We start from the raw sequence: 26,376 nt of genomic DNA on the forward strand, positions 1-26,376 counted from the left end.
CACAAAGAATCTCTTTAGATATATATGGTTGTGTGCATCTTTTTAAAGAGAAATAACCAGCCAAAAAAAGAGAAATTTTATTTGAATGTATGCCATTCCCTACAGTGACGTGAATATCTATCATTGGCGGACAAAAAGATCCTTATCAAATAAAAATGTTTAGATCACAAATTTGAATTCTTCCTATTTGAAAGAAAAAAATCACAAAATAGCAACTCTTTGAATTATATTTCTAATGACTGACTTTTACCAGTGAGCTTACATCTCCAGATCACAACATTGCATACAAAGATGAAACAGGAGGGATATTAGCAACACAATGCAAAATATAAATAAATAAAATGCCACAGAAGAGCCTGAAATTTTTGGTGGCAATACTCTGACAGACTGTCAGAAACGAGTTAGTTTTGAGGTCTTCACATAACACCGTGATATAGTCTTATCCAGAAATCTTCAATTAACTTAGATATCCTTTCAGTCCTATGTGACAGCTGGATCCTCTGTGAAAGAAAATAGTTGGAACAGAGGAAACATTTTCAACAGTGGAGGGTGAAAGGAGACTGCCAATGTGTCTCCCAACATCCCTTTCTCCTAAGCTTTGTAAGAATGGCAGGCAATCTATCGGATTTTACCTGGCACTTGCCCAGAGCTTTCCTTGCTCTTCAGAAATTAAAAAAAGAAGAAACAAAGAAACAAACACAGAGAACGAGGGGCAGATGTGAATGCAAATAGAAGACAAGCTGCAGATATGAATGTAAGTAGTTTGGAATTGCACTCCTACTCACCTTTTTTATTTACCGGATTCTCACTCTGTCACTTAAGCTGGAGTCCAGTTGCAAGATCTTGGGTAACTGCAAGCTCCGTCTCTGGGATTTATGCCATTCTCTTGCCTTAGCCTACCAAGTAGCTGTCACTACAGGTGCCCACCACCACATGCAGCTAATTTTTTGTATTTTTAATAGACTTCATGGAGCTTCACCATGTTAGCCAGGATCATCTCGATCTCGATCTCCTTGTGATCTGCCTGCATTGGCCACCCACAGTGCTGTGATAACACTCATGAGCCACCATGCCCAGCTACTAGTGACCTTTTTAATTAAAGCCTTTCCCAGTCCATGAACCAAAAACAAACCTTGCTGTGCCCCCGTGAACCAAAATCTATCAGGTGACACACAGATTTTTTTAATCTCAAGAAAATTAAAAATTATGAATGCAAAAGGGGAGATGATAGCAAATGTGTAATATGTTAACTTCTGGTGGAGTAGAGTCAGTCGCCCACTCTGAGAAAGAATCTGATATTTTTATGGACTCAGAAGAAAGAAAATGTACTAACTACTTTTGAAGAAAGTACTACTTATCTTTCCTGGGTCCTTGTGCCTGGAACTATTAATAGCTGATGCAATGACTCAGCTTGGCTCAGGGACTTGGCCCTGAGCCACACAAGAGCTAAAGTGAAAGCATGGCCCAGGACCTTGGCATGAGACCAGAGGCTAAAATAATAATTTACAGAAATTTGGCTCAGAGCCTGAAGCATGTTTGGTAATATAAGGTGCCCTTTGTAACACACTGGAGTCCAATATGTACATGTTCTGAAAAAGAGACTATTTCCTGGAAGCAATCTGGTTACACAAAAGACACAACATTTTAATGCGTGGTCTTGTTTTTTTATCTGAGTAGCTGTGGGCATGTCTTAAGCACACACACAGAAAAGTTGGGCTTTAAAAAAAAAATTATTTGGTTGGGCCATGGGATTGTACAGGATTCTTAAAATTCTCTCTGCAGCCTGATAGTCCAGGCTGTTTCTCTGCCTGTGGAAATTTTCCCAATAATCCACCACAACTATATTGCTTTTCTTTGTCAATATTATTGAAGACCTAGAAAGTTTCTGAGGGTTGAAGGCACATTCTTTGAAGTTTCCTACGTGCAAGGCTTTTTGCCCCGTGAAACAACCAACATCTTTGTAAATATTGTAAAATTGTTCATGCCTTCTTAGCAGTCATATCAGAAAAGCCCACAAGAAACAACTCACAAACATCAGAGAAACATTCTCCCTGGAAACAATCAAAACAAAATTTTCTTACTCCAGGTTTTCTCATCTTCTTGATGTAGAGAATCTTTTAGTCGCATCATCATCAGCTTTTCCAGTTTTTACATCCAACCCTCCATGTTCCTTACTACCCCTATAGGAAATGCTCAATGAATGAGGTGCCAGTAAAGTGCAAGTTTCTTTTTCATTACAGTGCCTTAAATAAATAAAGACTTGGGGAAGTTTTATGATACATCAATACATATATAGAGACTCCCTAATATCTAGCCCTTTTTTGGGGGGTCTTAAATAGGAAGACGTTATGTTATTGCTAAGCCAAAATCTTACTGTTTCTGACAAATAGCCCTACAGTCAACAGAAAGATGCTGGGCCAAAACACATTTCTTCTATAGCATGTCAAAGAGAGAAAAGCAGTCAAAGAGAGAAAGAGTGAAGAAAAGACAAGATCCTAATCTCCAGTAGAAAGAGAGACACAGCCCTTTGAAAAACCTAATTTAAGCCATAGTGATTCCATAGATAAGAAAAAGAAAAAAAGAAAAGTAGAAGAAAAAAGAAAGCAGGACATTTGCCCTTTAGATATCCTAGATCTAAACCTTTCCCAAACCAGGGCTGAGATGACGTCTTTGGGTCTTTGCATTTTCTGGCATTTATTCTTTTTTGGATGACACTGCATTCTTCAGTGCCTGCAGAAGAGAAAGCTTGTGGTATGCCTGATTCACCTAAAGATCTGCAGGGAATTGTCACCTGTACGAGCACCTGACCTGCTTACCTCATCACAGATAACATGCAAAACTGTGTGCAGTGGCTGGACTCAACCAACACTCACTCATGCATCTGCCTCCATTCTGTGCCTGGCACATCCATAGCAAACTGAAACCTAAGCCCATAGTTTGAGTTGAGTGCAGGCTGTAAGATGGGTGTGTAAAATTAGACAAGCAGGCTCAAGGGAAACTTGCACAAAGGTGACATCATCCACAGAGACTGTTGGCTGGTGAAGCGACACCCTAGAGATCTTGTGACAAAGATGACATTCATCACCAGTGGCCGGTGGATTATTCAATTATGCCTATGTAATGGAGCCTCGATAAAAATCAGCAAGACAGTATTCATAGAGCTTTTGGGTAACTGAACACATACAGTGTTCTAGAAATTTGTGTGCTCATAAAAAGAGACACTGATACTTTTAAAGGCCATACAGAGTGTAGGTGTCTTTGTTTTGAAAGAAGTTTCTGCCTTTAATAATGTGTCCAGAATTTTAACTTATTAACAAGAGCACACTCTAAGGTAACCTAAATCTTCACATTACAAACATTAGAACCTGGATATTTCCACAAAAATGATTCCATAATTCACTAATAAGGTGCAACAAGTTTTACTTTAGAGAGATAAAGTTTTCTTTTGTTAACTGGGTAAGAACTAGGCATTTATAAAGGAAAATAAAATCAAGTGTTATCTCACCACAAATTCTAGTCATATGTTCAGTTTAGGAGAATGATCATCAGTGAATTTTGTGCCAGAAATATTTATTCTAAAAGAAAAGTCTTTTAATTTATAATTGTGTGTCTCTGAAGTGCTTGTGCCACTGTAAAGTCAAGGGCACCATCTCATACAGTTCTGTGTCCTTCTGGGAGGGAAGCTAAGGCTGCCTTATAACCCAGTAGAGGTATTGTAGCATACAAAAATAAGAAAAATCAACATTATTACAGGATTCTCTGTCATAAACATCCAATAAAACACAACTCTGGTCTTATATATAGTAGTAGCCATAGATACACATTAGGGCTTCCAAGAAGAATCTAGTACCCAACAGTCTGCTTTTATATTTGAGTTTATGTGAGCATAAAATAACCACATTTGGGCAAACAAGCTGTTTTATTATTTCTTTTAAAACTACAGTGCTTAAAAATGATGTAATAATTTCAATACCTGGCTTGGACATTTCCGGTTTTGTTTCCAAGCCTTAGCTATGGGTGAAACTGTTTTGGGCTGTGAAGATGGATTAGGGCATCTTGCAACTCATGATGCATTTGGTTCAGCTTAGTTCTCGCGTCCTAAGCAGACAGACTGACAATTAAAACTCATCAGTTTTATTTTCAACATACTTTAACATGGATTCTATCCCTTGGGCTGAGCTCCAGATCTTCCTCAGTACCTCACACTCTCTCTCATTGGCCTGTTCCAACTCCAACTTAATATTACAGCGAACAAGGGCCTTAGATTCTTCCAGTACAATTTGATTATATGAGGCAAGCTCCTTAATTTGAATCACAACCTCTTGGGTGAAAGTTCCACTCAAAAATACCTGAGAGACCAGGCCTTTGGCACATGACTCCCGTGCTGTCAGCTTTCGCCCAGCAAATAACATTTCATTGGCAGATGCTTTACCCATCATTTTTTGAAATGTAATAGTTGAACAGCCATCTGGACTCTGTCCAAAGGTCATATAAGGGGTTTGGAACCAAGCCTTTTCATTAGCCCACACGAGATCACAAAGAGGCAGGATGGATGCACCTAGTCCAATGGCAGGGCCATTGACTGATACAACAATAGGCTTTTTAAATTGAATAAAAGTATTCACAAATTACTTGATGGTGTCCACCATTTCAAGGCTTGCTCTGTTTCTGTCATTCCTTAAGTGTGTCACAAAGTACCCAAAATCAAGACTGCAACAAAAGACACTTCCAGCTGTACTGAACAGCACGAGCTTGCTGTCATCCACAGCAGCACTATTCAGAGCTTTAAGCATTTCTTTAATTGCTTCTGTATTCAGTGCATTTTTTTTCTGTCGATCTAGTTGATAGCACTATCTGGGTGAATCCATCCTCTTTCTTCACTACAATGTCTCTGTATGTGCTGGCACTTTCTGTTAACCTTACGGTAAAGTACGTCTTCTTGATAAAAGGCTGGTCTCTGCTGTCATCAGTAATATTTCTTTGCGCACCTTTCACCTTTGAAACTGAGGTATGCACCTCTGTTGTTCCATTGGCTGCTAATGAGTCTATTAATACCACTATACCTTTTTGGATGACTGAAACTGTGGCCATGGAAGCAGTAACTGAGCCAGACATCTGTGACATTGGTGGGTGTATCTGAGTCTTGTTCTCTGTTCCAGTTTGTTCTGCACCAGGACGTGATAAATTGTCCTGGAGGAATTTCCCTTCTGTCACCTTGAAGACCACCGTGTCCTACTGATCTGCTGCAACAGGGTCCAGTTTCCCATGTTTCTGAAAGCCACTCACAGTTTTCTTGTTGTTAAAGGGGCTGTCAGGTGCAAGGATCTTGATAGTTGAATTTATTATCTCCATATTCTGTGTGTTGGAGAGAATTGAAGCTGCCTTCCTCCTAACGATCTTGCTGGCAGCAAATAACTTGCTATTTTTGGATCTGTGGTGTCTATCAGTCACTAGCGTTTTAGGAGAGTTCTTAGAATAGCTCGCTTTTGTAGATCTGGAAGTTCTTCTTCTGGCATTGTTTGAAAAAATTCTACTGGTTCTAGTCCATGTCAGTTTCTTCCGTTTTTCAGTCTGTCGTCTATTAAAATCATGTATACATTTTTCACAGTCCGTGAGGTGCTGCTCTGGTTCCCAAGTGTCATCCTGTTTGTCGTAAGCTTTCCACTGAATCAAACACTCTGTATTCCCATTTTTATCTTGTCTTTTGTCAACAATACTTTCAACCTCAAACTCCTGGGAAGCCATGAGGAAAGAGACAGGATTGGAGCAGTTGCTGTGCCAACATTGTTTCAGTTGTGTCTCTACATAGCCACTCCTTTCTGCCTCCAGTTCTTCACCAGCTTCTGCGTATGGATGAACCTCTTCTATTTCATCACCACTGGTGTATTGAAAATTGTGTGAAATAGCAGCTATGCTATGGTGCATGAGAGCTTGCTCAGTAGCCTCAGGTGAGAGTAGCTAAATCCACAGCCACAACCTTCTGGTGTAGAACAGAAAGCTTTCTTCCTTCCTGTTACTCCTTTGTGTTTGTTTGTTTAATTGTGGTTGCTATGACGATTGTATGGAACATTCTAATGTTCTAACATTTTTAATGTTACACTAGCGTTCCTTCAGTAACATACAAAACCTTTACTCCTGTATAATTTACCTCCACTATTTCACTTACTGAGTCCTCAAAATTATACCTTTATTCATTTTATGTCAAAAACACAAATTAGAAGTGCTTTTTTAAATTAAATATATTTGTGTTTTAAGGTACGTGGAGAACAACTTGTGGAGGTGCATGTTGTTAATTTTTTTTTTTTCTTTTTGATATGGAGTCTCACCCTGTCACCCAGGCTGGAGCTCAGTGGTGCTATCTTGCCTCATTGAAAGCTCCATCTCCCGGATTCATGCCATTCTCCTGTGTCAGCCTCCCAAGTAGCTGAGACTACAGGCGCCTGCCACCTTGCCTGTCGAATTTTTTGTACTTTTAGGAGAGACTGGGTTTCACCGTGTTAGCCAGGATTGTCTCGATCTCCTGACCTCGTGATCCACACACCTCAACCTCCCAAAGTGCTGGGATTACAGGCGTGAGCCACCGTGCCCGGCCAAATGTTGCATCTTATATATTTGTACATATATTTATCTTTACCTTAACCTTTGTTTGTTCATACTGCTTTTGAGTGTCTGTCCATTCTACCCTGAAGTACTCCATGAGACATTTCTTAAAGGGTAGTCTACTTGAAAAGGGTGCCAGCTTTTATGTGGGAATGTCATAATGTGTCCCTCACGTTTGATGGACAATTTGGTGGATCATAAGGTTTAGGTTTGACAGTTTTTTCTGACATCACTTGGAACATATTAGTCTACTGCTTTCTATCGTCTTAGTTTTCAGATAAGTAATCTACTGCTTTTCAGTGGTTGTTAAGATAAGCAATCCACTGTCTATTTTTAGGGTCCCTTTTACATGACTAGCTACTTCCCCTACTTCCTTTGAAAATCCTCAAGATTCTCTTTGTGTTTGTTTTAGACAGTTTAATTATCAGGTAACTTTGCGTTTGTTTCTTTGAGTTTTTGTTACTTGGAGTCTGTTGAGCTTCTTGGGTGCTTACTTATTGTCTTAAATTGTTGCATTCTTTATGACTATTTTGCTAAATAGTCTCCATGATCTTTTGTCTCTTCCTCCGATCTTTCAAAATGCATATGTGTGGCTGCTTGATGGTGTCCCTCAGGTTTCTAGGCTGTATCAATTTACCTTGCCCCTTTTCAGACTCTGTTCATGACCACTATATGGGTGAATGCCCCCAAGGGTATGTATCACAGTGTGGGGACAGTTTGTCAGTTGGTCTCGCAAGGCTGATGCATCCCATAGCTCAATTCCCAGACTTCAATCATTGTGGTCTCATTAGTGCACTACAATCTAGAAATCTCTAAATGTGAGGTATCACACAGAGTTCTTTGTCTCATGGCCAAGAAAATTAAGGAGGGTGGATGCAAAAAGGTTGAATCAAAACTTTTACAAGTGAAAGTAAAAAACTCTTCACAATGGGGGTGGAATGTGAGTGGTTTACCTATTATGAGACTGTGCTTTACAGTTTCTAAAGGCAGAGAAGTAAAGGAATGTGCTTAGTGTTTTTGGAGTAAGCATTATTCGGCTTGGCCCTGAAACTTGGTCTTGGATTCACCTGGAGCTGAAGTGATGATTTGTAGAAGCTACAAGTCTCAGCCTTGGAACTTTGCCCTGGACCAAGAAAGGAGCTGAAGTGACAGCTTGGCCCGAGACCTTGGGCTGGGACCAATCAAAGGATGAAGCAATGTCTCATGGTCACAATAATTAAGGAGGCTGGACGATGCAAAGTTCAAGTAGGAGCTAAAGTAACACAACAGCCATCTGGACTCTGTCCAGATGTCATATAAGGGATTTGAAACCAAGCCTTTTCATTAGCTCAGAAGAAATCACAAAGAGGCAGTGTGGATGCACCTATTCCAAAGGATGGGCTGCTGACTGATATAAAAATAGGCTTTTAAAATTGATTGAAATTATTCACAGTGTTCTTGATGGTGTTCACCACTTCAAGGCTTGTTCTGTTTCTGTCCTTCCTTAAATACTTCAGAAAGTACTCAAAATCGAGACCACAGCAAAGGACACTTCCACCTGCACTGAACAGCACAAGCTTGCTCCCACCCACAGCAGCCCTATTCTGAGCATTAACCATTTCTTTAATTACTTCTATATTCAGTGCATTTTTGTATGTTGATCTAGTTTATAGCAACATCTGGGTGAATCCATCCTCTTTCTTCACTACAATATATCTGTATGTGCTGGCATTTTCTGTTAGCCCTCTGGTGAAGTACATCTTCTTGATAAAAGGCTGGTCTCTGCCATTGTCAGTAACATTTCTTTGTCCACCTTTCACTCTTGCAACTAATATAAGCATGTCTGTTTCTCCATTGGCTGCTAATAGCCCCATTAATAACACTGTAGCTTTTTTGGTAGCTGAGTCTGCAGCCATGGAAGCAGTAACTGAGCCAGACTTCTGAGAAAACAGTGGGTGAATCTGGGTCTTGTTCTCTATTCCACACTGTCCTGCCCTGGGATCTGATAAAGCCCTGATGAGATTCCCTTCCTCCTCCTTGAAGACCACTGTATCCTGCTGATCTGCTGCAATAGGGTCCAGATTCTTGAGTTCCTGAATGCCACTCACTGTGTTCTTTTGTGACTAGGGCTGTGAGGGGCAAGTGTCTTTCTTGATAGTTGAATATAGTAGCTCCATATTCTTTGCGTCAGACAGACGTGACCCTGGATTACTGCTAACATTCTGGCTGGCAGCACATAACTGGCTGCTTTTGAATTTGTGGTGTTGGCCAGACGCTAGAGTTTTAGGAGCATTCTTAGAAAAGTTGGGCTTGGTAGATATAGAAGTTCATCTTCTGGTATTGTTTGAAAAAGTTCTAGTTGTTCTGGTCCATGCCACTTTTTTATTTTTTCTGTTTTTTAGTCTGTCATCTGTTAAAGTCATATATACATTTTTCCCCAGTGCTGCTCTGGTTCCCAAGTGTCATACTGTTTCTTCCTAACCTTTCCAACACCAAATTTTATTTATTTTTCTTTTTTTAGACAAAGTCTTGAGCTATCACTCAGGCAGGGGTACAGTGGCACAGTTGCACAATCTTGGCTCACTGCAACCTCCGCGTCCTGGGTTCATGTGATTCTCCCGCCTCAGCCTCCAGAGTAGATGAGATTACAGGGGCCTGCCACCACACCTGGCTAACTTTATGATTTTTAGTAGGAACAGGTTTTCATTGTATTAGCCAGGATGGTCTCAATCTCCTGAACTCGTGATCTGCCCGCCCCAGCCTTGCAAAGTGCTGGGATTACAGGGTCACACCTGTAATCCACTTCTTTCTGCCTCCAGTTCTTCACCAGGTTCTGCATATGGATGAGCCTATTCTATTTCATCGCCACTGGTGTAGTGAAAATTGTTTGAAATAGCAGCTATACCATGTGCTTTAGGCTCACCACACTTACACCCTGGTGGGACAGCTTGGGCTTTGTCTCATGGTACATGGTAGCTGGCTTGGTAGCCTCAAGTGAGAGTAACTAAATCCACATCTCCTACTTTCTGGTGTGGTACAGAAAGCTTTACACCTGCCTGTTATTCTTTTTCTTTTTTAATTGTCATTGATACTGTGATTACATTGAATACTCTAAAGTTATTCCACTTTTAAGATTATACTAGCTTACTTTCAATAACACACAAATCCCTTAACGCTGTATAGCTTCACCCCCATGATTTTCTTATTGAGTTCTCAAAATCATACCTTTATGCATTGTATGTCAAAAACACAAGTTAGTTATAGTATTTTTATTAAGTATATTTTTGTTTTAAATTACATGGGAAAAAAATTGTGGAGGTGTGCGCTCTTATTTTTTATGTTTTATCATATCTTCTACATTTATCTTTACCGTAATATATATTCATTCATACCGCTCTTTATTGTCTGTTCATTTTACTCTGAAGTATCCTATAAGGCATTTTTTAAAAAGATAGTCTACTGGTGAAATGTCCCAGCTTTTATCTGGAAATGTCATGATTTCTCCCTCACTTATAAGGGACAATGTTTTGAACATCAGATTTCTGTTCAAAAGTTTCTTCTTACATCATTTGGAATATGTTAATCTATTGCTTTCTGTCCGCTGAGTTTTCAGGTAAGATTGCTGATTAATTTTGAGGGTTCTTGGAACGTTACTAGCCACTTCTTTTGTTGCTTCCAAGAGTTTCTCTATCTTTCTTTCAAAGGGTTTAATTATCATATAATTTGAGTTTGTTTCTTGGAGTTTCTCTTACTTGGAGTTTGTTGCGTTTGACATTCTTTACCATTATTGTTTCTAAATAGTCTTCCTGATTCTTTTTGTCACCCTTTGAAATTCCAGTATGCATAATATGGCTGCTTGATAGTGTTCCACAGCATTTTAGGCTTTGTTCTCATTACTTTACTTTTTTTTCTATCATTTCCTAACTTAATAATATTAACACCCTTTCTTTGGTTTGCTGATAGTGTGTTCTTCCCCCAGCTCAAGTCTGCTTTTAAATATCTGTAGTGATTTTTTTTTTTTACTTTTATCTCTAGACTCTTTTAGGTTTTAAAATAATTTTACTTTTTTAATTAAATTTGTTCACAACTTTTTGTGCTTCTTTTGTTTCTTCTATTAGCTGACTCTGAAACTTAATTCTGAATATTATGTTTTAGTAAGACCACCATTTGGGCTGTCTAAAAAAACTTTCAGATCATAATTTCTTTTTAATTGTTAAAATGAGCCATATTTCTCGATTTCACTGTACAGTTTATCTCTAGAATTCTTTAGGTTTTAAAATAATTTTACTCTTTAGATTAATAATTTTTGTTCATAATTGTTTGTGCTTCTTTGTTTATTCTATTAGCTTATTAAGTATCTAAATTTTAAATATTACATTTTGGTAAGGCTGCCATTTGGGCTGTCAAAAAAGCTTATTTTTTCGTAGTTTTTTTTGTAGTTGTTCTTAAAATGAGACATACTTCCCTATTTCACTCTGTAGTTTGTGATTTTGCCGGGGGTGAAAAAGAGCATTGAAATTTTAAAGTGCTGTAACTTTGAAAATAAGATTTTCTACTTCTATGGTTTGGTAGCGTTTTGTTTATTCATTACATAGGCTCTTTCCCTCCTGTAAATCAGCTGTAGTGAGCTTATTCTGGGGTCTTTTTTGAGGCACATTGTTTTGGGGCATGTATCGTTAAAACCACATTTCATTTTATATATATATATATTTGTGTGTGTATATATAATTAATATATATGATTTATATATACTATATCAGATATATTATATATCATATATAGTATATCAGATATAGTATATATAATATATTATATATTACATATGATATGTATATATGATATATAATATACAATATATGATATATATCATATATACTATACATAATACATATATTATATATAGTATATATAATATATGTATTATATATCATATGATATATATGATATATAGTATATATTAATTATATAATATAATATAATTATATATGATATTATATATAATATTATGTTACATAATATATAATACTATATATAAGTCTATATTATATATAATGTATAATTTAATATGTTGTATATTATATATAATATGTAATATATTATATTATATAATATATATTATTTTATATATGATTAATTATATATGATTAATTTTGAAAGTTTTAGTCTACAAATGTCTTCAGAGAAAAAGAAGAACAATCAGGAAAAAAATATTTTTGCTTTTTAAATCTACTGAAAGTTGGTTGCACAGAGGGACAAAGAGCCTGCATAATGTTTAGGGAATAAAACAATGACTATTCACCTCTGTCGGGACCTCCATAAGCAGAAGCAGCAATCGGCAAGTGAGTCCTCCTGAGATTTGGAGGACAGAGTCCCTTCTGTTTACCATGGCTCTTGTAAGCTGCTCCAGAAATATTTGGAAGGCCACATCCCACAGAGGTGGTTAATAAAGAATAAGTAGCTGCTGCTGATCTGGGCTAGAAAATTGATGAAATTTAATTTTTATTTACTTTGCAAATCTTTTTTTGGAAGCTGGAAAACTTCATGTAGACTCGGAATTCTATAGTAATTGCATCATACTAATCCTTCCACTGCACCTATTGTATACTTGAACAGACAGATATACGGTGATCCGTTGTACATTGCATAACTTTCCCAGAATTTACTATCATTTTACTTTGGCCTATTTGTCTTTACACCTAAAGCATGCCTCCCATAGAAGTCACAAATGTGACTCCTTCGTTTAAATGTACACTTGCAACAATGTGTGACTTTTTAAGCAAGAGCTCACATTTACAGTTCTTACAAGTAAAATGTTACATACTCTGACGTTGACTTACATGTTTTTCATACACTCTTTCTTCTGCTTGATCCCGAATTTATTTTTTGCTCGTTTAAAAAATTTGGCTAATATTTTAAAACCTTCTGTTGTATTTTTTATATTACAATTAGGTGTATTTGGGATTTCAATTATTATTGAAATCTTAAAATAGCCTACTATGAACAATACTAACTTGTGCGAATAATTTAGTGTTTAATGTCGACAATGTAAAAATACGCTGCTCTTGTAGTTGTCCATCCTTCTCAATTTATATTATTGTTTGTGATTATATCTGTCCACACAGACTGTTCATTAACAGTTAAGTTTGCCAGGGTTGAAATAGTAATAGCATTTTTCTTGTAGAGAAGCTTTAGTCACAATTTCCTTTAGCTCTTCTTTACCCAGACATGTTTGCTTGAATTTCATTTTACCAGTTATATATATCAGGTTTGATAGCATTTTTCTGTTAAACTTCGATATCCCACCACCTTCTGACTTCATGGTTTCAGCTGAACAATCATTTGTTACTTTAATCAAGACCTTCTTGTACTTAGCAAATTGCTATTCCTTATCTGCTTTTACAATTTTCTTTGTATTGGCTCTTGATTGCCTATAATGTTTTCTGATGTGGCTATCATTGACTATATTGTGGTTAAAGATTTTTGTCCTCTTTCATCTTTAGATTGAGATTTTTAAGTTCAGGAAATGTTCAGCCATTTTTGCCTTACAAATTTTTGGCTTCTGTTATTCTTCATTTATCAGATGTCCATATTGCATGTACCAGTACACCTCATGGTGTTCTATTTACTCTTGATTTTTTTTTTTTTTTACTTTCTTTTTAAATTTTAATCCTCAGACTGTGTTTTCAGTTTTTATTCCTTCAGATTGAACGAATATTTACCTGCTCAAATGTGCTGTTAAACCCCTTTATTATAGACTTTATTTCGGTAGTTATCCCATTTTTTTAAGGGTTCTTTTGTAATTTGTCTCACTGACGCTCTCATGTGATTCTTTGATCATTTGTCTATCATTTCTCTTTAGACCTACTTAAGACTGCTGTTTTTAGTTCTTTGTCTATAAAATTTGGGACACACTTAATTCCTGCATTTAGTTTACATTGTTTATAACTTTCTGTTTGTTTTTGTGTTTCTGCTTTTCAGAAAACTATATTTGAAATGTCATAATGTGCTAACACTGAAAGTTACCTCTGCATTTGAAATGTCATAATGTGCTAACTCTGAATGTTTTTTGTTATTTCTGAAATGCAATGGGTTAGTTATTAAAAGCTTAGCTTGCATTCCATTGGCACTTTGAATAAGAGCAATATGAAAACTATCACTTTTAAATACAGGGTATGTATTAACATTCTCCTTTAACTCTCAGGGGGATTGTTTATCTCTCTCTCCTAACATTCACTTTCTTCTCACTCTGAAGCTACAGAGAAACTTGAGGGTTAAAGTATATTGTTTTACATTTCTTTTAGAATGTTACTGTTGTAAAAATATGCATGATTTTTCTAAGTGCTTCAGTATGTTAAACTGCTTTTGAATACTCAGATTTTTACAAATACTAATCTAACTTTTGTTCCTGTTTATGCTTAACCTAGTGTAAAAAAACCGTATTTTTGTACACAGCAACTTAAATATTTGTGACAAATTCCTGGAATTTCCAATCAGTAGTGACTTCTGAGTTAGGCAAAGGAGAAATAAATGTTTATTTTATCAAATTTTCATATGTCCTCTAGAAAGACTGGGGAAAAAAAATACAATTTAGCACATAAGGGCTTCTTTCCTTTTTCCAGGAGCAGGAATCAAGTCCTCATTTTGACAGTGTGGACTTCAGTTCTGAAGGTTTCATTTGTGCCTAGGAGGTGATATAACAATCCTTAAAGAAAAAAAAATTTACGATTTTATAATTGTCTTTCTGGATTAAATGTTTACTTGGTTGATATAAACTATTGATTTTCAGGGTCCAGAGTGTCTTTGATGGTTTGAAACTTTTTTTTTTTCTTGGAATGTTTTGAAACTGCCATCCCTGCAGTTTTGCTTTTATTTTTGTCTATGAATCACTGAGTGTTTTCTAATTTCAGAGTTTATGGTTATTTATGAGGTTTATGTTTTGTCTCTTGTTTAAAATACTTAAAGTGAATGTTACACTTCTAATTTTGAATCCCAGAGGTTAGGTTTTTGTTTTAGTGGTTATGTTAGAAAGTTTTTTTTTTAAGTCAAATTATCAATTTTGTAGAAAATGTATGAATTAAGATTCTCTGTTATAAAGCACACTTTGATTTTTGTAAAACAAATATACAGTAAGTGGCTTACAAAGTGACTTTCAAATAAATATCTAAAGACAATAATAAGAAAATAATGTAAGCATGCAGCAAGATCAATAAGTACAATGATTCCTGGTGGAAGCTGGTATGAATTGTTTTTAAAAATCCAGCTACCTGTGGCTGCAGCAGACTGTAGAAGGGGAAAAATTATAGAGGATAAGCTCATAGATGTAACAGACAGTCCACGTGATTGTCTGGGGTTTTTATAGGTCTGCAGATTTTACTTTAGATTTCACTCTAACCCTGGTTCATGACTGAAAGTGGTATTGGTAAGGTTCTTACTAGCATCTATTGCTGAGAGGTTAGAAATGCTGCTAAATATACTAAAATCTTGAGTGTCAGACACCTTTGAGAAGTTAACAGTGTTGAAACATCTGTTGATAAAATTATTTTTAGTGGCTCACAATTGTAACTCTTTGATATTATATTTTGAAGATTTCTTAACTCCAACTTTGGCTTCCATAAAGCAGAGGGATTTGAAAAAGTGTATATAATTTCCATTGATTCAACTTAGGGTAAACATTAATAAAGTAAGGTCAGTTCAGTTAATCAATGATTAGAAATTAAACAATATATTTTCTATTTCTCTGTTTTTCCTTCCAATTACTTTTTCAACATTTTTGTAATACATGAATGTCAAAAAATAACACCTTTGTCAGCCTCTGTTTTGGAGGTACCAAGGGAGAAAAGTCAATGAATGGCATTTGGGATAGAGCTGATCCTTAGTACATTTGAAAGGCATCAATAATACATGTGCATACAGGTGCATTGGCACACTATATTATGGATACACATTGTGCTTCAGAAAACACAATGTGTATGCATAATATAGTCATGAATGATCCCAGTCATAATATAGTCAAGAATGATCCTAGGATATTACAATAAGTGAGCCAAATGAAAGCGAATTTTCAAGGATTATAGCTGGGGTTAGAGGATTTTCAATTTCACTAAAGTTAGTTAGTAGAACCAATGCTCAATTATCACCCACATTTAAAAAATAATTTGATAGCAGTTTGCATAGTGGGCATCTTTGATCAGAATTATTTGTTCTCTGCCTCGTTCGAACATAATAAAATAATGCATTCACAAGCAATGCATATTAGACAGTAAGAGAAAACAAAAATCAACAAATGAGGAAACTGATGTAACAGGAAAAATTTCTAAAAATGTTAAGATAGATCCAAAAGGAGGTGAATTTCTACAATGGAAAATCTTTTTCATTTGAATCAAAAATTTGTTTCAGAACGTGAGCAACTAGCAGCAAACTGGTAATTATCCACATTTACACTGCTTCCTTAGTTCCCACTTAGCACCTGAGCTGTAGGCTCTGTTGTTGATGCTAGGGCCTTCTCCACTTGGCAGAACTCCTACCCATATAGGGCTTGCTTTTCCTACAAGATTAATAAAATGTCATTGAATACCTAAAAGGAAAAGGCAAGATTAACTTTTTTTTGCTTAATATACTAAAGGAGAGCTCTGCTGTTAAGACACATTCTTGGAAAAATGCAGAGAGTGTGAAATTGAGGCATTGGAGACAGTAAGTGGTGTACAGAAGCTGGCACTATTTGTAGAAGCAAAGTTCTTCAGGTAAAGCTTGTAGTGAAAGAGAAATATTTATTGAAACCTGTGACTGACCTGATTTTTCAAAGTGCTTGCAGTATTTTATTATTATTACTGTTACTATTACTATTACTACCTGTAACAGTTTTTTCACTGAGGGAGCTAGGCTTTATAGATTACTTAAATTTAAACATGATGTTCATGGGTACATTTTACAATGATTACAGAACCAGTATTTACTAAAAATTTCTGAAAGTTTAAATTGTCATTTTCTAAGAAGACATAATACACATTTGTTTTTAAAGAAATGAAGTGTATTTACTAATTGGTAGCCATTTGTTAAATAATTCCTCTGATATATGTTCTAGAGGCTTGGAATTAAGTAAGTAGAAAAATAAGTACTTTAAAATTTCTTTTTTTTTTTTTTTTTTTTTTTTTACATAGATGTGTATGGACCACTGAAGCACATATACACGTGTATATATGACAGGATTTTTTTGTATGGAATTAGTTTACAATGTCACCATTGAACAAGCTGACTTATTAAAAGAAGCTTTACAGTTTTAGTATTTATTAAAAGAATGCTTTTTGATTGTATCCTAGGGATAGGGATCAGCTCAAGACCTGAAGGAAGAAGATGGGTGACTTCTCGATTTCCAACTGAGGTACCAGGTTCATCTCACTGGGGAGTGTCATCAAGTGGGTGCAGGACAGTGGATGCAGTGTACCGAGTATGACTCAAAGCAAGGTGAGACATCACCTCACCCAGGAAGCAAAAGGGGTCAGGGAATTCCCTTTCCTAGTCGAAGAAAAGTGTGACAGATGGCACCTGAAAGATCAAGTCACTCCCACCCTAACACTGCACTTTTCCAACGGTCTTAGCAAATGGCACACCAGAATATTATAGCCTGTGAATTGGTTGCAGGGTCCTATGCCCACAGAGCCTCACTCATTGCTAGCATGGCAGCCTGAGATCAAACTGCAAGGTGGAAGTGAGGCTGAGGGAGGGGCGCCCACCATTGCTGAGGCTTGAGCAGGTAAAGGAAGGGGCTGGGAAGGTCAAACTGCGTGGAGCCCCCCGCAGCTCAAGGAAGCCTGCCTGCTTCTGTAGATTCCACCTGTGAGGGCAGGGTATAGCCAAACAAAAGGCAGCAGAAACCTCTACAGACTTAAATGTCCCTGTCTGACAGCATGGAGGAGAGTAGTGTTTCTCCCAGCACACAGCTGGATATCTGAGATCGGACAGACAGCCTCCCCAGGTTGGTCCTTGATCCCCAAGTAGCCTAACTGGGAGGCGCCCATCAGTAGGGTCAGAATGACACCTCACATGGCCGGGTAATTCCCTGAGACAAAACTTCCAGAGGAACGATCAGGCAGCAACATTTGCTGTTCACCAATATCTGCTGTTCTGCAGCCTCTGCTGCTGATACCCAGGGAAACAGGGTCTGGAGTGGACCTCCAGCAAACTCCAACAGACCTGCAACTGAGGGTCCTGACTGTTAGAAGGAAAACTAACAAACAGAAAGAATATCCACACCAAAACCCCATCTGTACATCACCATCATCAAAGACCAAAGATAGTTAAAACCACAAAGATGGGGACAAAATAGAGCAGAAAAAATGGAAGCTCTAAAAATCAGAGCACCTCTCCTCCTCCAAAGGAACACAACTCCTCACGAGCAATGGAACAAAGCTGGATGTAGAATGGCTTGGACGAGTTGCAGGAAGAAGGCTTCAGACGATCAAACTACTCTGAGCTAAAGGAGGAAGTTCAAACCCATGACAAAGAAGTTAAAAACCTTGGAAATAATTAGAGGAATGGGTATCCAGAATAACCAACGGAGAGAAGTCCTTAAAGGACGTGATGCAGCTGAAAACCAAAGCACAAGATCTACTTGAGGAAGGCACAAGCCTCAGTAGCTGATTCAATCAACTGGAAGAAAGGGTATTAGTGATGGAAAATCAAACAAATGAAATGAAGTGAGAAGAGAAGTTTAGAGATAAAAGAATAAAAAGAAGTGAACAAAGGCTCCAAGAAATATGAGACGATGTGAAAAGACCAAATCTATGTCTGATTGGTGTACCTGAAAGTCACAGAGAGAATGGAACAAAGATGGAAAACTCTCTGCAGAATATTATCCAGGAGAACTTCCCCAATCTAACAAAGCATTCCAACATTCAAATTCAGGAAACACAGAGAACACCACAAAGATACTCCTCGAGAAGGGCAACTCCAAGACACATAATTTTCAGATTTGCCAAAGTTGAAATGAGGGGAAAACAATGTTAAGGGCAGCCAGAGAGAAAGGTCGGTTTACCCACAAAGGGAAGCCCATCAGGCTAACAGCTGATCTCTCAGCAGAAAGCGTACAAGCCAGAAGAGAGTGGGTGCCAATATTAAACATTCTTAAAGAAAATAATTTTCAACCTAGAATTTTATATCCAGCCAAACTAAGCTTCATAAGTGAAAGAGAAACAAAATCCTTTATGGACAAGCAAACGCTGGGAGATTTTGTCATCATCAGGCCTGCCCTAAAAGAGCTCCTGAAGGAAGTGCTAAACATGGAAAGGAACAACTGGTACCAGCCACTGTCACTACATGCCAAATTTGAAGACCAGCAAGGCTAGGAGGAAACTTCATCAACTAATGAGCAAAATAATCAGCTAACATCATAATGACAAGACCAAATTCACACATAACAATATTAACCTTAATTGTAAATGGGCTGAATGTTCCAATTAAAAGACACAGACTGACAACTTGGATAAAGAGTCAAGACCATCACTGTGCTGTATTCAGGAAACCCATCTCACGTGCAGAGACACACATAGGCTCAAAATAAAGGGATGGAGGAAGAGCTACCAAGCAAATGGAAAACAAAAAAAGACAGGGGTTGCAATCCGAGTCCTGATAAAACAGACTTTAAACCAACAAAGATCAAAAGAGACACGGAAGGCCATTACATAATGGTAAAGCGATCCATTCAACAAGAAGAGCTAACTATCCTAAATATATAGGCACCCAATACAGTAGCACCCAGATTCATAAAGCACGTCCTAAGTGACCTACAAAGATACTTATAATCACACACAATAATGGGAGACTCTAACACCACACTGTCAACATTAGACAGATCAATGAGGCAAAAAGTTCACAAGGATATCCAGGAATTGAACTCAGCTCTGCACCTAGCGGACCTAATAGACATCTACAGAATTCTTCATCCCAAATCAACAGAATATACATTCTTTTCAGCACCACGTATCACACCTATTCCAAAATTTACCACATAGATGGAACAAAAGCATGCCTCAGCACATGTAAAGGAACAGAAATTATAGCAAACTGTCTCTCAGAGCACAGTGCAATCAAACTAGAGCTCAGGATTAGGAAACTCACGCAAAACCGCTACACTACATGGAAACTGAGCAACCTGTTCCTAAATGACTACTGGGTACACAGCAAAATGAAGGAAGAAATAAAGATGTTCTTTGAAACCAACGAGATCACGGACAGAACATAGCAGAATATCTGGGACACATTCAAAGCAGTGTGAAGAGCTAAATTTATGGCACTAAATTCCCACAACAGAAAGCAGGAAATACCTAATTCGCATCCTAATATCACAATTAAAAGAACTAGAGAAGCAATACCAAACACATTCAAAAGCTAGCAGAAGGCAAGAAATAACTATGATCAGAGCAGAACTGAAGGAGATAGAGACACTAAAAGCCCTTCAAAAAATCAGTTCATCCAGGAGCTGGTTTTTTTTTGAAATCATCAACAAAACTGGCAGACCACTAGCAAGACTAATACAGAAGAAAATATAGAAGAATCAAATAGATGCAACAAAAAATGTAAAGGGAATACGATCACCAATCCCACAGAAATACAAACTACCATCCGAGAGTACTATAAACACCTCTACGCAAATAAACTTGAAAATCTAGAAGAAATGGATAAATTCCTGAACACATACAACCTCCCAAGTCTAAACCAGGAAGAAGTTGAATCTCTTAATAGACCAATAACAGGCTCTGAAATTGAGGAAATAATTGATAGCTATACAACCAAAAAAATTCCAGGACCAGATGGATTCACAGCTGAATTCTACCAGAGGTACAAGGAAGAGTTGGTATCATTCCTTCTGAAACTATTCCAATCAATAGAAAAAGAGGGAATCCCCTCTAAGTCATTTTAGGAGGCCAGCATCATCCTGACACTGAAGCCTGGCAGAGACACAACAAAAAAAGCAAAATTTAGACCAATATCAGTGATGAACATCGATGCAAAAATCCTCAAGAAAATACAGACAAACAGAATCCAGCAGCACATCAAAAAGCTTATCCACCATGATCAAGTGGGCTTTATCCCTGGGATGCAAGTCTGGTTCAAAATACGCAAATCAATAAATGTAATGCAGCGTATAAACAGAAGAAACGACAGAAACCACATGATTATCTCAATAGATGAAGGAAAGGCCTTTGACAACATTCAACAATCCTGCATGCTAAAAATTCTCAATAAATTAGGTATTGATGGGACGTATCTCAAAATACTAAGAGCTATCTATGACAGACCCACAGCTGATATCATACAGAATGGGCAAAAACTGGAAGCATTCCCTTTGAAAACTGGCACAACACAGTGATGTCCTCTGTCACCACTCCTATTCAACATAGTGTTGGAAGTTCTGGCCAGGGCAATCAGGCAGGAGAAGGATATAAAGGGTATTGAATTAAGAAAAGAGGAAGTCAAATTGTCCCTGTTTGCAGATGATAAGATTGTATATTATCTGTCCCCATCATCTCAGCCCAAAATCGCCTTAAGCTGAAAGGCTACTTCAACAAAGTCTCAGGATACAAAATCAATGTGCAAAAATCACAGGCATACTTAGACACCAATAACAGACAAACACAGAGCCAACTCATGAGTGAAATCACATTCACAATCGCTTCAAAGAGAAAAAAATAGATTCGCCAAAGTTGAAATGAAGGAAAAAATGTTAAGGGCAGCCAGACAGAAGGGTTGGGTTACCCACAAAGGGAAGCCCATCAGACAAAAGTGGATCTCTTGGCAGAAACTCTACAAGCCAGAAGAGAGTGGGGGCCAATATTCAACATTCTTAAAGAAAAGTATTTTCCATCCAGAATTTCATATCCAGCCAAACTAAGCTTCATAAGTGAAGGAGAAATAAAATACTTTACAGAGAAGCAAATACTCAGAGACTTTGTCGCCACCAGGCCTGCTCTAAAAGAGCTCCTGAAGGAAGCACTAAAAATGGAAATGAACAACAGGTACCAGCCACTGCAAAAACATGCCAAATTGTAAAGAACGTCGAGCATAGGAATAAACTGCATCAATAAAGAGCAAAATAACCAGCTAACATCATAAAGACAGGATCAAATTCACACATAACAATATTAACTTTAAATGTAAATGAGCTAAATGCTCCAATTAAAGGACACACACTGGCAAGTTGGATAAAGGGTCAAGACCCATCAGTGTCCTGTATTCAGGAAATGCATCATACGTGCAGAGACACACATAGGCTCAAAATAAAAGGATAGAGTAAGACCTACCAAATGAATGGAAAACAAAAAAAGGCAGGGGTTGCAATCCGAGTCCTGATAAAACAGACTTTAAACCAACAAAGATCAAAAGAGACAAAGAAGGCCATGACATCATGGTAAAGGGATCAATTCTAAAAGAAGAGCCAACTATCCTAAATATGTATGCACCCAATATAGGAGCACCCAGATTCATAAAGCAAGTCCTGAGTGACCTACGAAGAGACTTAGACTCCCACACTATAACAATGAGATACTTTAACACTGCACTGTCAACATTAGACAGATCAATGAGACAGAAAGTTAACAAGGATACCCAGGAATTGAACTCAGCTCTGCACCAAGAGGAACTAATAGACATCTACAGAACTCTCCACCCCAAATCAACAGAATATACAGTTTTTTCAGCACCACACCACACCTCTTCCAAAATTGACCATATAGTTGCAAGAAAAGCACTCCTCAGCAAATGTAAAAGACCAGAAATTATAACAAACTCTCTGTCAGATCACAATGCAGTCAAACTAGAACTCAGAATGAAGAAACTCACTCAACTACATGGAAACTGAACAACCTGCTCCTGATTGACTACTGGGTACATAACTAAATAAAGGCAGAGATAAAAATGTTCTTTGAAACCAAGGAGAACAAAGACACAACATACCAGAATCTCTGGGACACATTTGCAGCAGTGTGTAGAGGGAAGTTTACAGCACTAAATGCCCACAAGAGAAAGCAGGAAAGATGCAAAATTGACACCCTAACATCACAATTAAAAGAACTAGAAAAGCAAGAGCAAACACATTCAAAAGCTAGCAGAAGGCAAGAAATAACTAACATCACAGCAGAACTGAAGGAAATAGAGACAAAAAAAAAAAAAAAAGAAAAAAACCCTTCAAGAGATTAATGAATCCAGGAGCTGGATTTCTGAAAAGATTAACAAAATTGGTAGACCACTAGCAAGAAAAATAAAGAAGAAAAGAGAGAAGAATCAAATAGACACAATAAAAAATGTTAAAGGGCATATCACCACAGATTGCACAGAAATACAAACTACCATCAGAGAATACTGTAAACACCTCTGTGCAAAGAAACTAGAAAATCTAGAAGAAATGGAGAAATTGCTCAACACATACACCCTCCCAAGACTAAACAGGGAAGAAGTTGCAACTCTGAATAGATCAATAACAGGCTCTGAAATTGTGGCAATAATCAATAGATTACCAACCAAAAAGAGTACAGGGCCAGATAGATTCACAGCTGAATTCCACGAGAGGTACAAGGAGGAACTGATAACATTCCTTCTGAAACTATTCCAATCAATAGAAAACGAGGGAGTCCTCCCTAACTCATTTTATGAGGCCAGCATCATCCTGACACCAAAGCCGGGCAGAGACACAAACAAAAAAGAGAATTTTAGACCAATATCCTTGATGAACATTGATGGAAAAATCCTCAGAAAAATATGGGCAAACCGAATCCGGCACCACATCAACAAGCTTATCCACCATGATCAAGTGGGCTTCATCCATGGGATGCAAGGCTGGTACAACATAAGCAAATCAATAAATGCAAACCAGTATATAAACGGCACCAATGACAAAAACCACATGATTATCTCAATAGATGCAGAAAAGGCCTTTGACGAAATTCAACAATTCTCCATGCTACAATCTGTCAATAAATTAGGTATTGATGGGACGTATCTCAAAATAATAAGAGCTATCTGTGACAAACCCACAGCCAATATCATACTGAATGGGCAAAAACTGTAAGCATTCCCTTTGAAAACTGGCACAAGAGAGAGATGCCCTCTCTCACCACTCCTATTCAACATAGTTTTGGAAGTTCTGGTCAGGGCAATTAGGCAGGAGGAGGAAATAAAGGGTATTCAATTAGGAAAAGAGGAAGTCAAATTGTCCCTGTTTTCTGGATACTGTGTATCCAGAAAACCTCATTGTCTCAGACAAAATCTCCTGAAGCTGATAAGCAACTTCAGCAAAGTCTCAGGATACAAAATCAATGAACAAAAATCACAAGCATTCTTATACACCAATAAGAGACAAACACAGAGCCAAATAATGAGTGAATTCCCATTCACAATTGCTTCAAAGAGAGTAAAATACCTAGGAATCCAACTTACAAGGGATGTGAAGGAGCTCTTAAAGGAGAACTACAAACAACTGCTCAAGGAAATAAAAGAGGATACAAACAAATGGAAGATCTTTCCATGTTCATGGGTTGGAAGAATCAATATCGTGACTATGGCCATGCTGTCCAAGGTAATTTACAGACTCAGTGCCATCCCCATCAAGCTACCAATGACTTTCTTCACAGAATTGGAAAAAACTACTTTAAAGTTCATATGGAACCAAAAAAGAGCCTGAATCACCAAGTCAATCCTAAGCCAAAAGAACAAAGCTGGAGACATCATGCTAATGCTACCTAACTTCAAACTATACTACAAGGCTACAGTAACCAAAAGAGCATGGTACTGGTACCAAAACAGAGATATAGATCAATGGAACAGAACAGAGCCCTCAGAAATAACTCCACATATCTACAACTATCTGATCTTTGACAAACCTGAGAAAAACAAGCAATGGGGAAAGGATTCCCTATTTAATAAATGGTGATGGGAAAACTGGCTAGCCATATGTAGAAAGCTGAAACTGGATCCTTTCATTACACCTTACACAAAAATTAATTCAAGATGGATGAAAGACTTACATGTTAGACCTAAAATCATAAAAACCCTAGAAAAAACCTAGGCAACACCATTCAGGACATAGTCATGAACAAGGACTTCATGTCTAAAACACCAAAAGCAAAGGCAACAAAAGCCAAAATTGACAATTGGGATCTAATTTAATTAAAGAGTTTCTGTACAGCAAAACAAACTACCATCAGAATAAACAGGCAACCTACAAAATGGGAGAAAATTTTCACAACCTATTCATCTGACAAAGGGCTAATATCCAGAATCTACAAAGAACTCAAACAAATTTAGAAGAAAAAAACAAATAACCCCATCAAAAATTGTGCAAACGACATGAACAGACACTTCTCAAAAGAAGACATTTATACAACGAAAACGTACATGAAAACATGCTCACCATCACCGACCATCAGAGAAATTCAAATCAAAACCACAATGAGATACCATCTCACACCAGTTAGAATGGCAATCATTAAAAAGTTAGGAAACAGCAGTTGCTGGAGAGGATGTGGAGAAATAGGACCACTTTTACACTGTTGGTGGGACTGGAAACTAGTTCAACCATTGCGGAAGTCAGTGTGGGGATTCCTCAGGGATCTAGAACTAGAAATACCATTTGATCCAGCCATCCCATTACTGAGTATATAACCAAAGGACAGTAAATTATGCTGCTATAAAGGCACATGCACGCGTATGTTTATTGCGGCATTATTCACAATAGCAAAGACTTCGAGCCAACCAAAATGTCCAACAACGATAGACTGGATTAAGAAAATGTGGCACATATACACCATGGTATATCTTGCGGGCAGAAAAATTGATGAGTTCATGTGCTTTGTAGGACATGGACGAAACTGGAAATCATCATTCTCAGTAAACTAACACGACAAACAACCAAACACCACATGTTCTCACTCATAGGTGGGAATTGAACAATGAGAACACATGGACACAGGAAGGGGATCATCACACTCTGGGGACTGCTGTGGGGCGGGGGGAGGTTGGAGGTGGGAGAGATAGCATTAGGACATATACCTAATGCTAAGTGATGAGTTAATGGGTGCAGCACATCAACATGGCACATGGATACATATGTAACAAACCTTCACATTGTGCACATGTACCTAAAACTTAAAGTGTAATAATAAAAAAAAAAATAAAATAAGAGAATAAAATACCTAGGAATCCAACTTACAAGGGACGTGGAGTACATCTCCTAGGGGAACTGCAAACCACTGCTCAATGAAATAAAAGAGGATACACACAAATGGAAGAACATTCCATGCTCATGTGTAGGAAGAATCAATGTCATGAAAATGGCCATACAGCCCAAGGTAATTTGCAGATTCAACGCCATTCCCATCAAGCTACCAATGACTTTCCTCACAGAATTGGAAAAAAAGAAACTATTTTAAAGTTCACATGGATCCGAAAAAGAGCCTTCATTGCCAAGACAATCCTAGGCCAAAAGAACAAAGCTGGAGGCATCACGCTCCTGACTTCAAACTATACTACAAGGCTACAGTAACCAAAACAGCATGGTACTGGTACCAAAACAGAGATGTAGATCAATGGAACAGAACAGAGCCCCAGAAATAATGCTGCGTGTCTACAGCCATCTGATCTGTGACAAACCTGACAAAAACAAGAAATGGGGAAATGATTCCTTATCTAACAAATGGTGCTGGGATAATTGGCTAGCCACATGTAGAAAGCTGTAACTGGATCAATTCCTTACACCTCATACAAAAATTAATTCAAGATGGATTAAAGACTTAAATATTAGACCTTAAG

General features: G+C 37.5%; 1 protein-coding gene and 1 pseudogene across 1 annotated transcript; both read right to left on the reverse strand.

Annotated features, from left to right (window-relative positions):
- Window positions 1–4,118: 4,118 nt before the first annotated feature.
- Window positions 4,119–5,124, reverse strand: LOC129053491 (testis-specific chromodomain protein Y 1-like; annotated as a pseudogene).
- A 108-nt stretch (window positions 5,125–5,232) lies between these two features.
- Window positions 5,233–6,023, reverse strand: LOC129053492 (testis-specific chromodomain protein Y 2-like). Its single transcript, XM_054545530.2, has one exon. It carries the CDS (start codon window positions 5,923–5,925, stop codon window positions 5,233–5,235), a length of 693 nt encoding a protein of 230 aa, XP_054401505.1. The 5' UTR covers window positions 5,926–6,023.
- Window positions 6,024–26,376: the final 20,353 nt, after the last annotated feature.

This window comes from Pongo abelii, chromosome Y (genome assembly GCF_028885655.2).
Source record: "Pongo abelii isolate AG06213 chromosome Y, NHGRI_mPonAbe1-v2.0_pri, whole genome shotgun sequence".
NCBI classification, from domain to species: Eukaryota; Metazoa; Chordata; class Mammalia; order Primates; family Hominidae; genus Pongo; species Pongo abelii.

Excerpts from the sequence above, each read along its gene's own strand:
- LOC129053492 (XM_054545530.2), bottom strand. The coding sequence starts at position 5,925 with ATGCACCATAGCATAGCTGCTATTTCACACAATTTTCAATACACCAGT.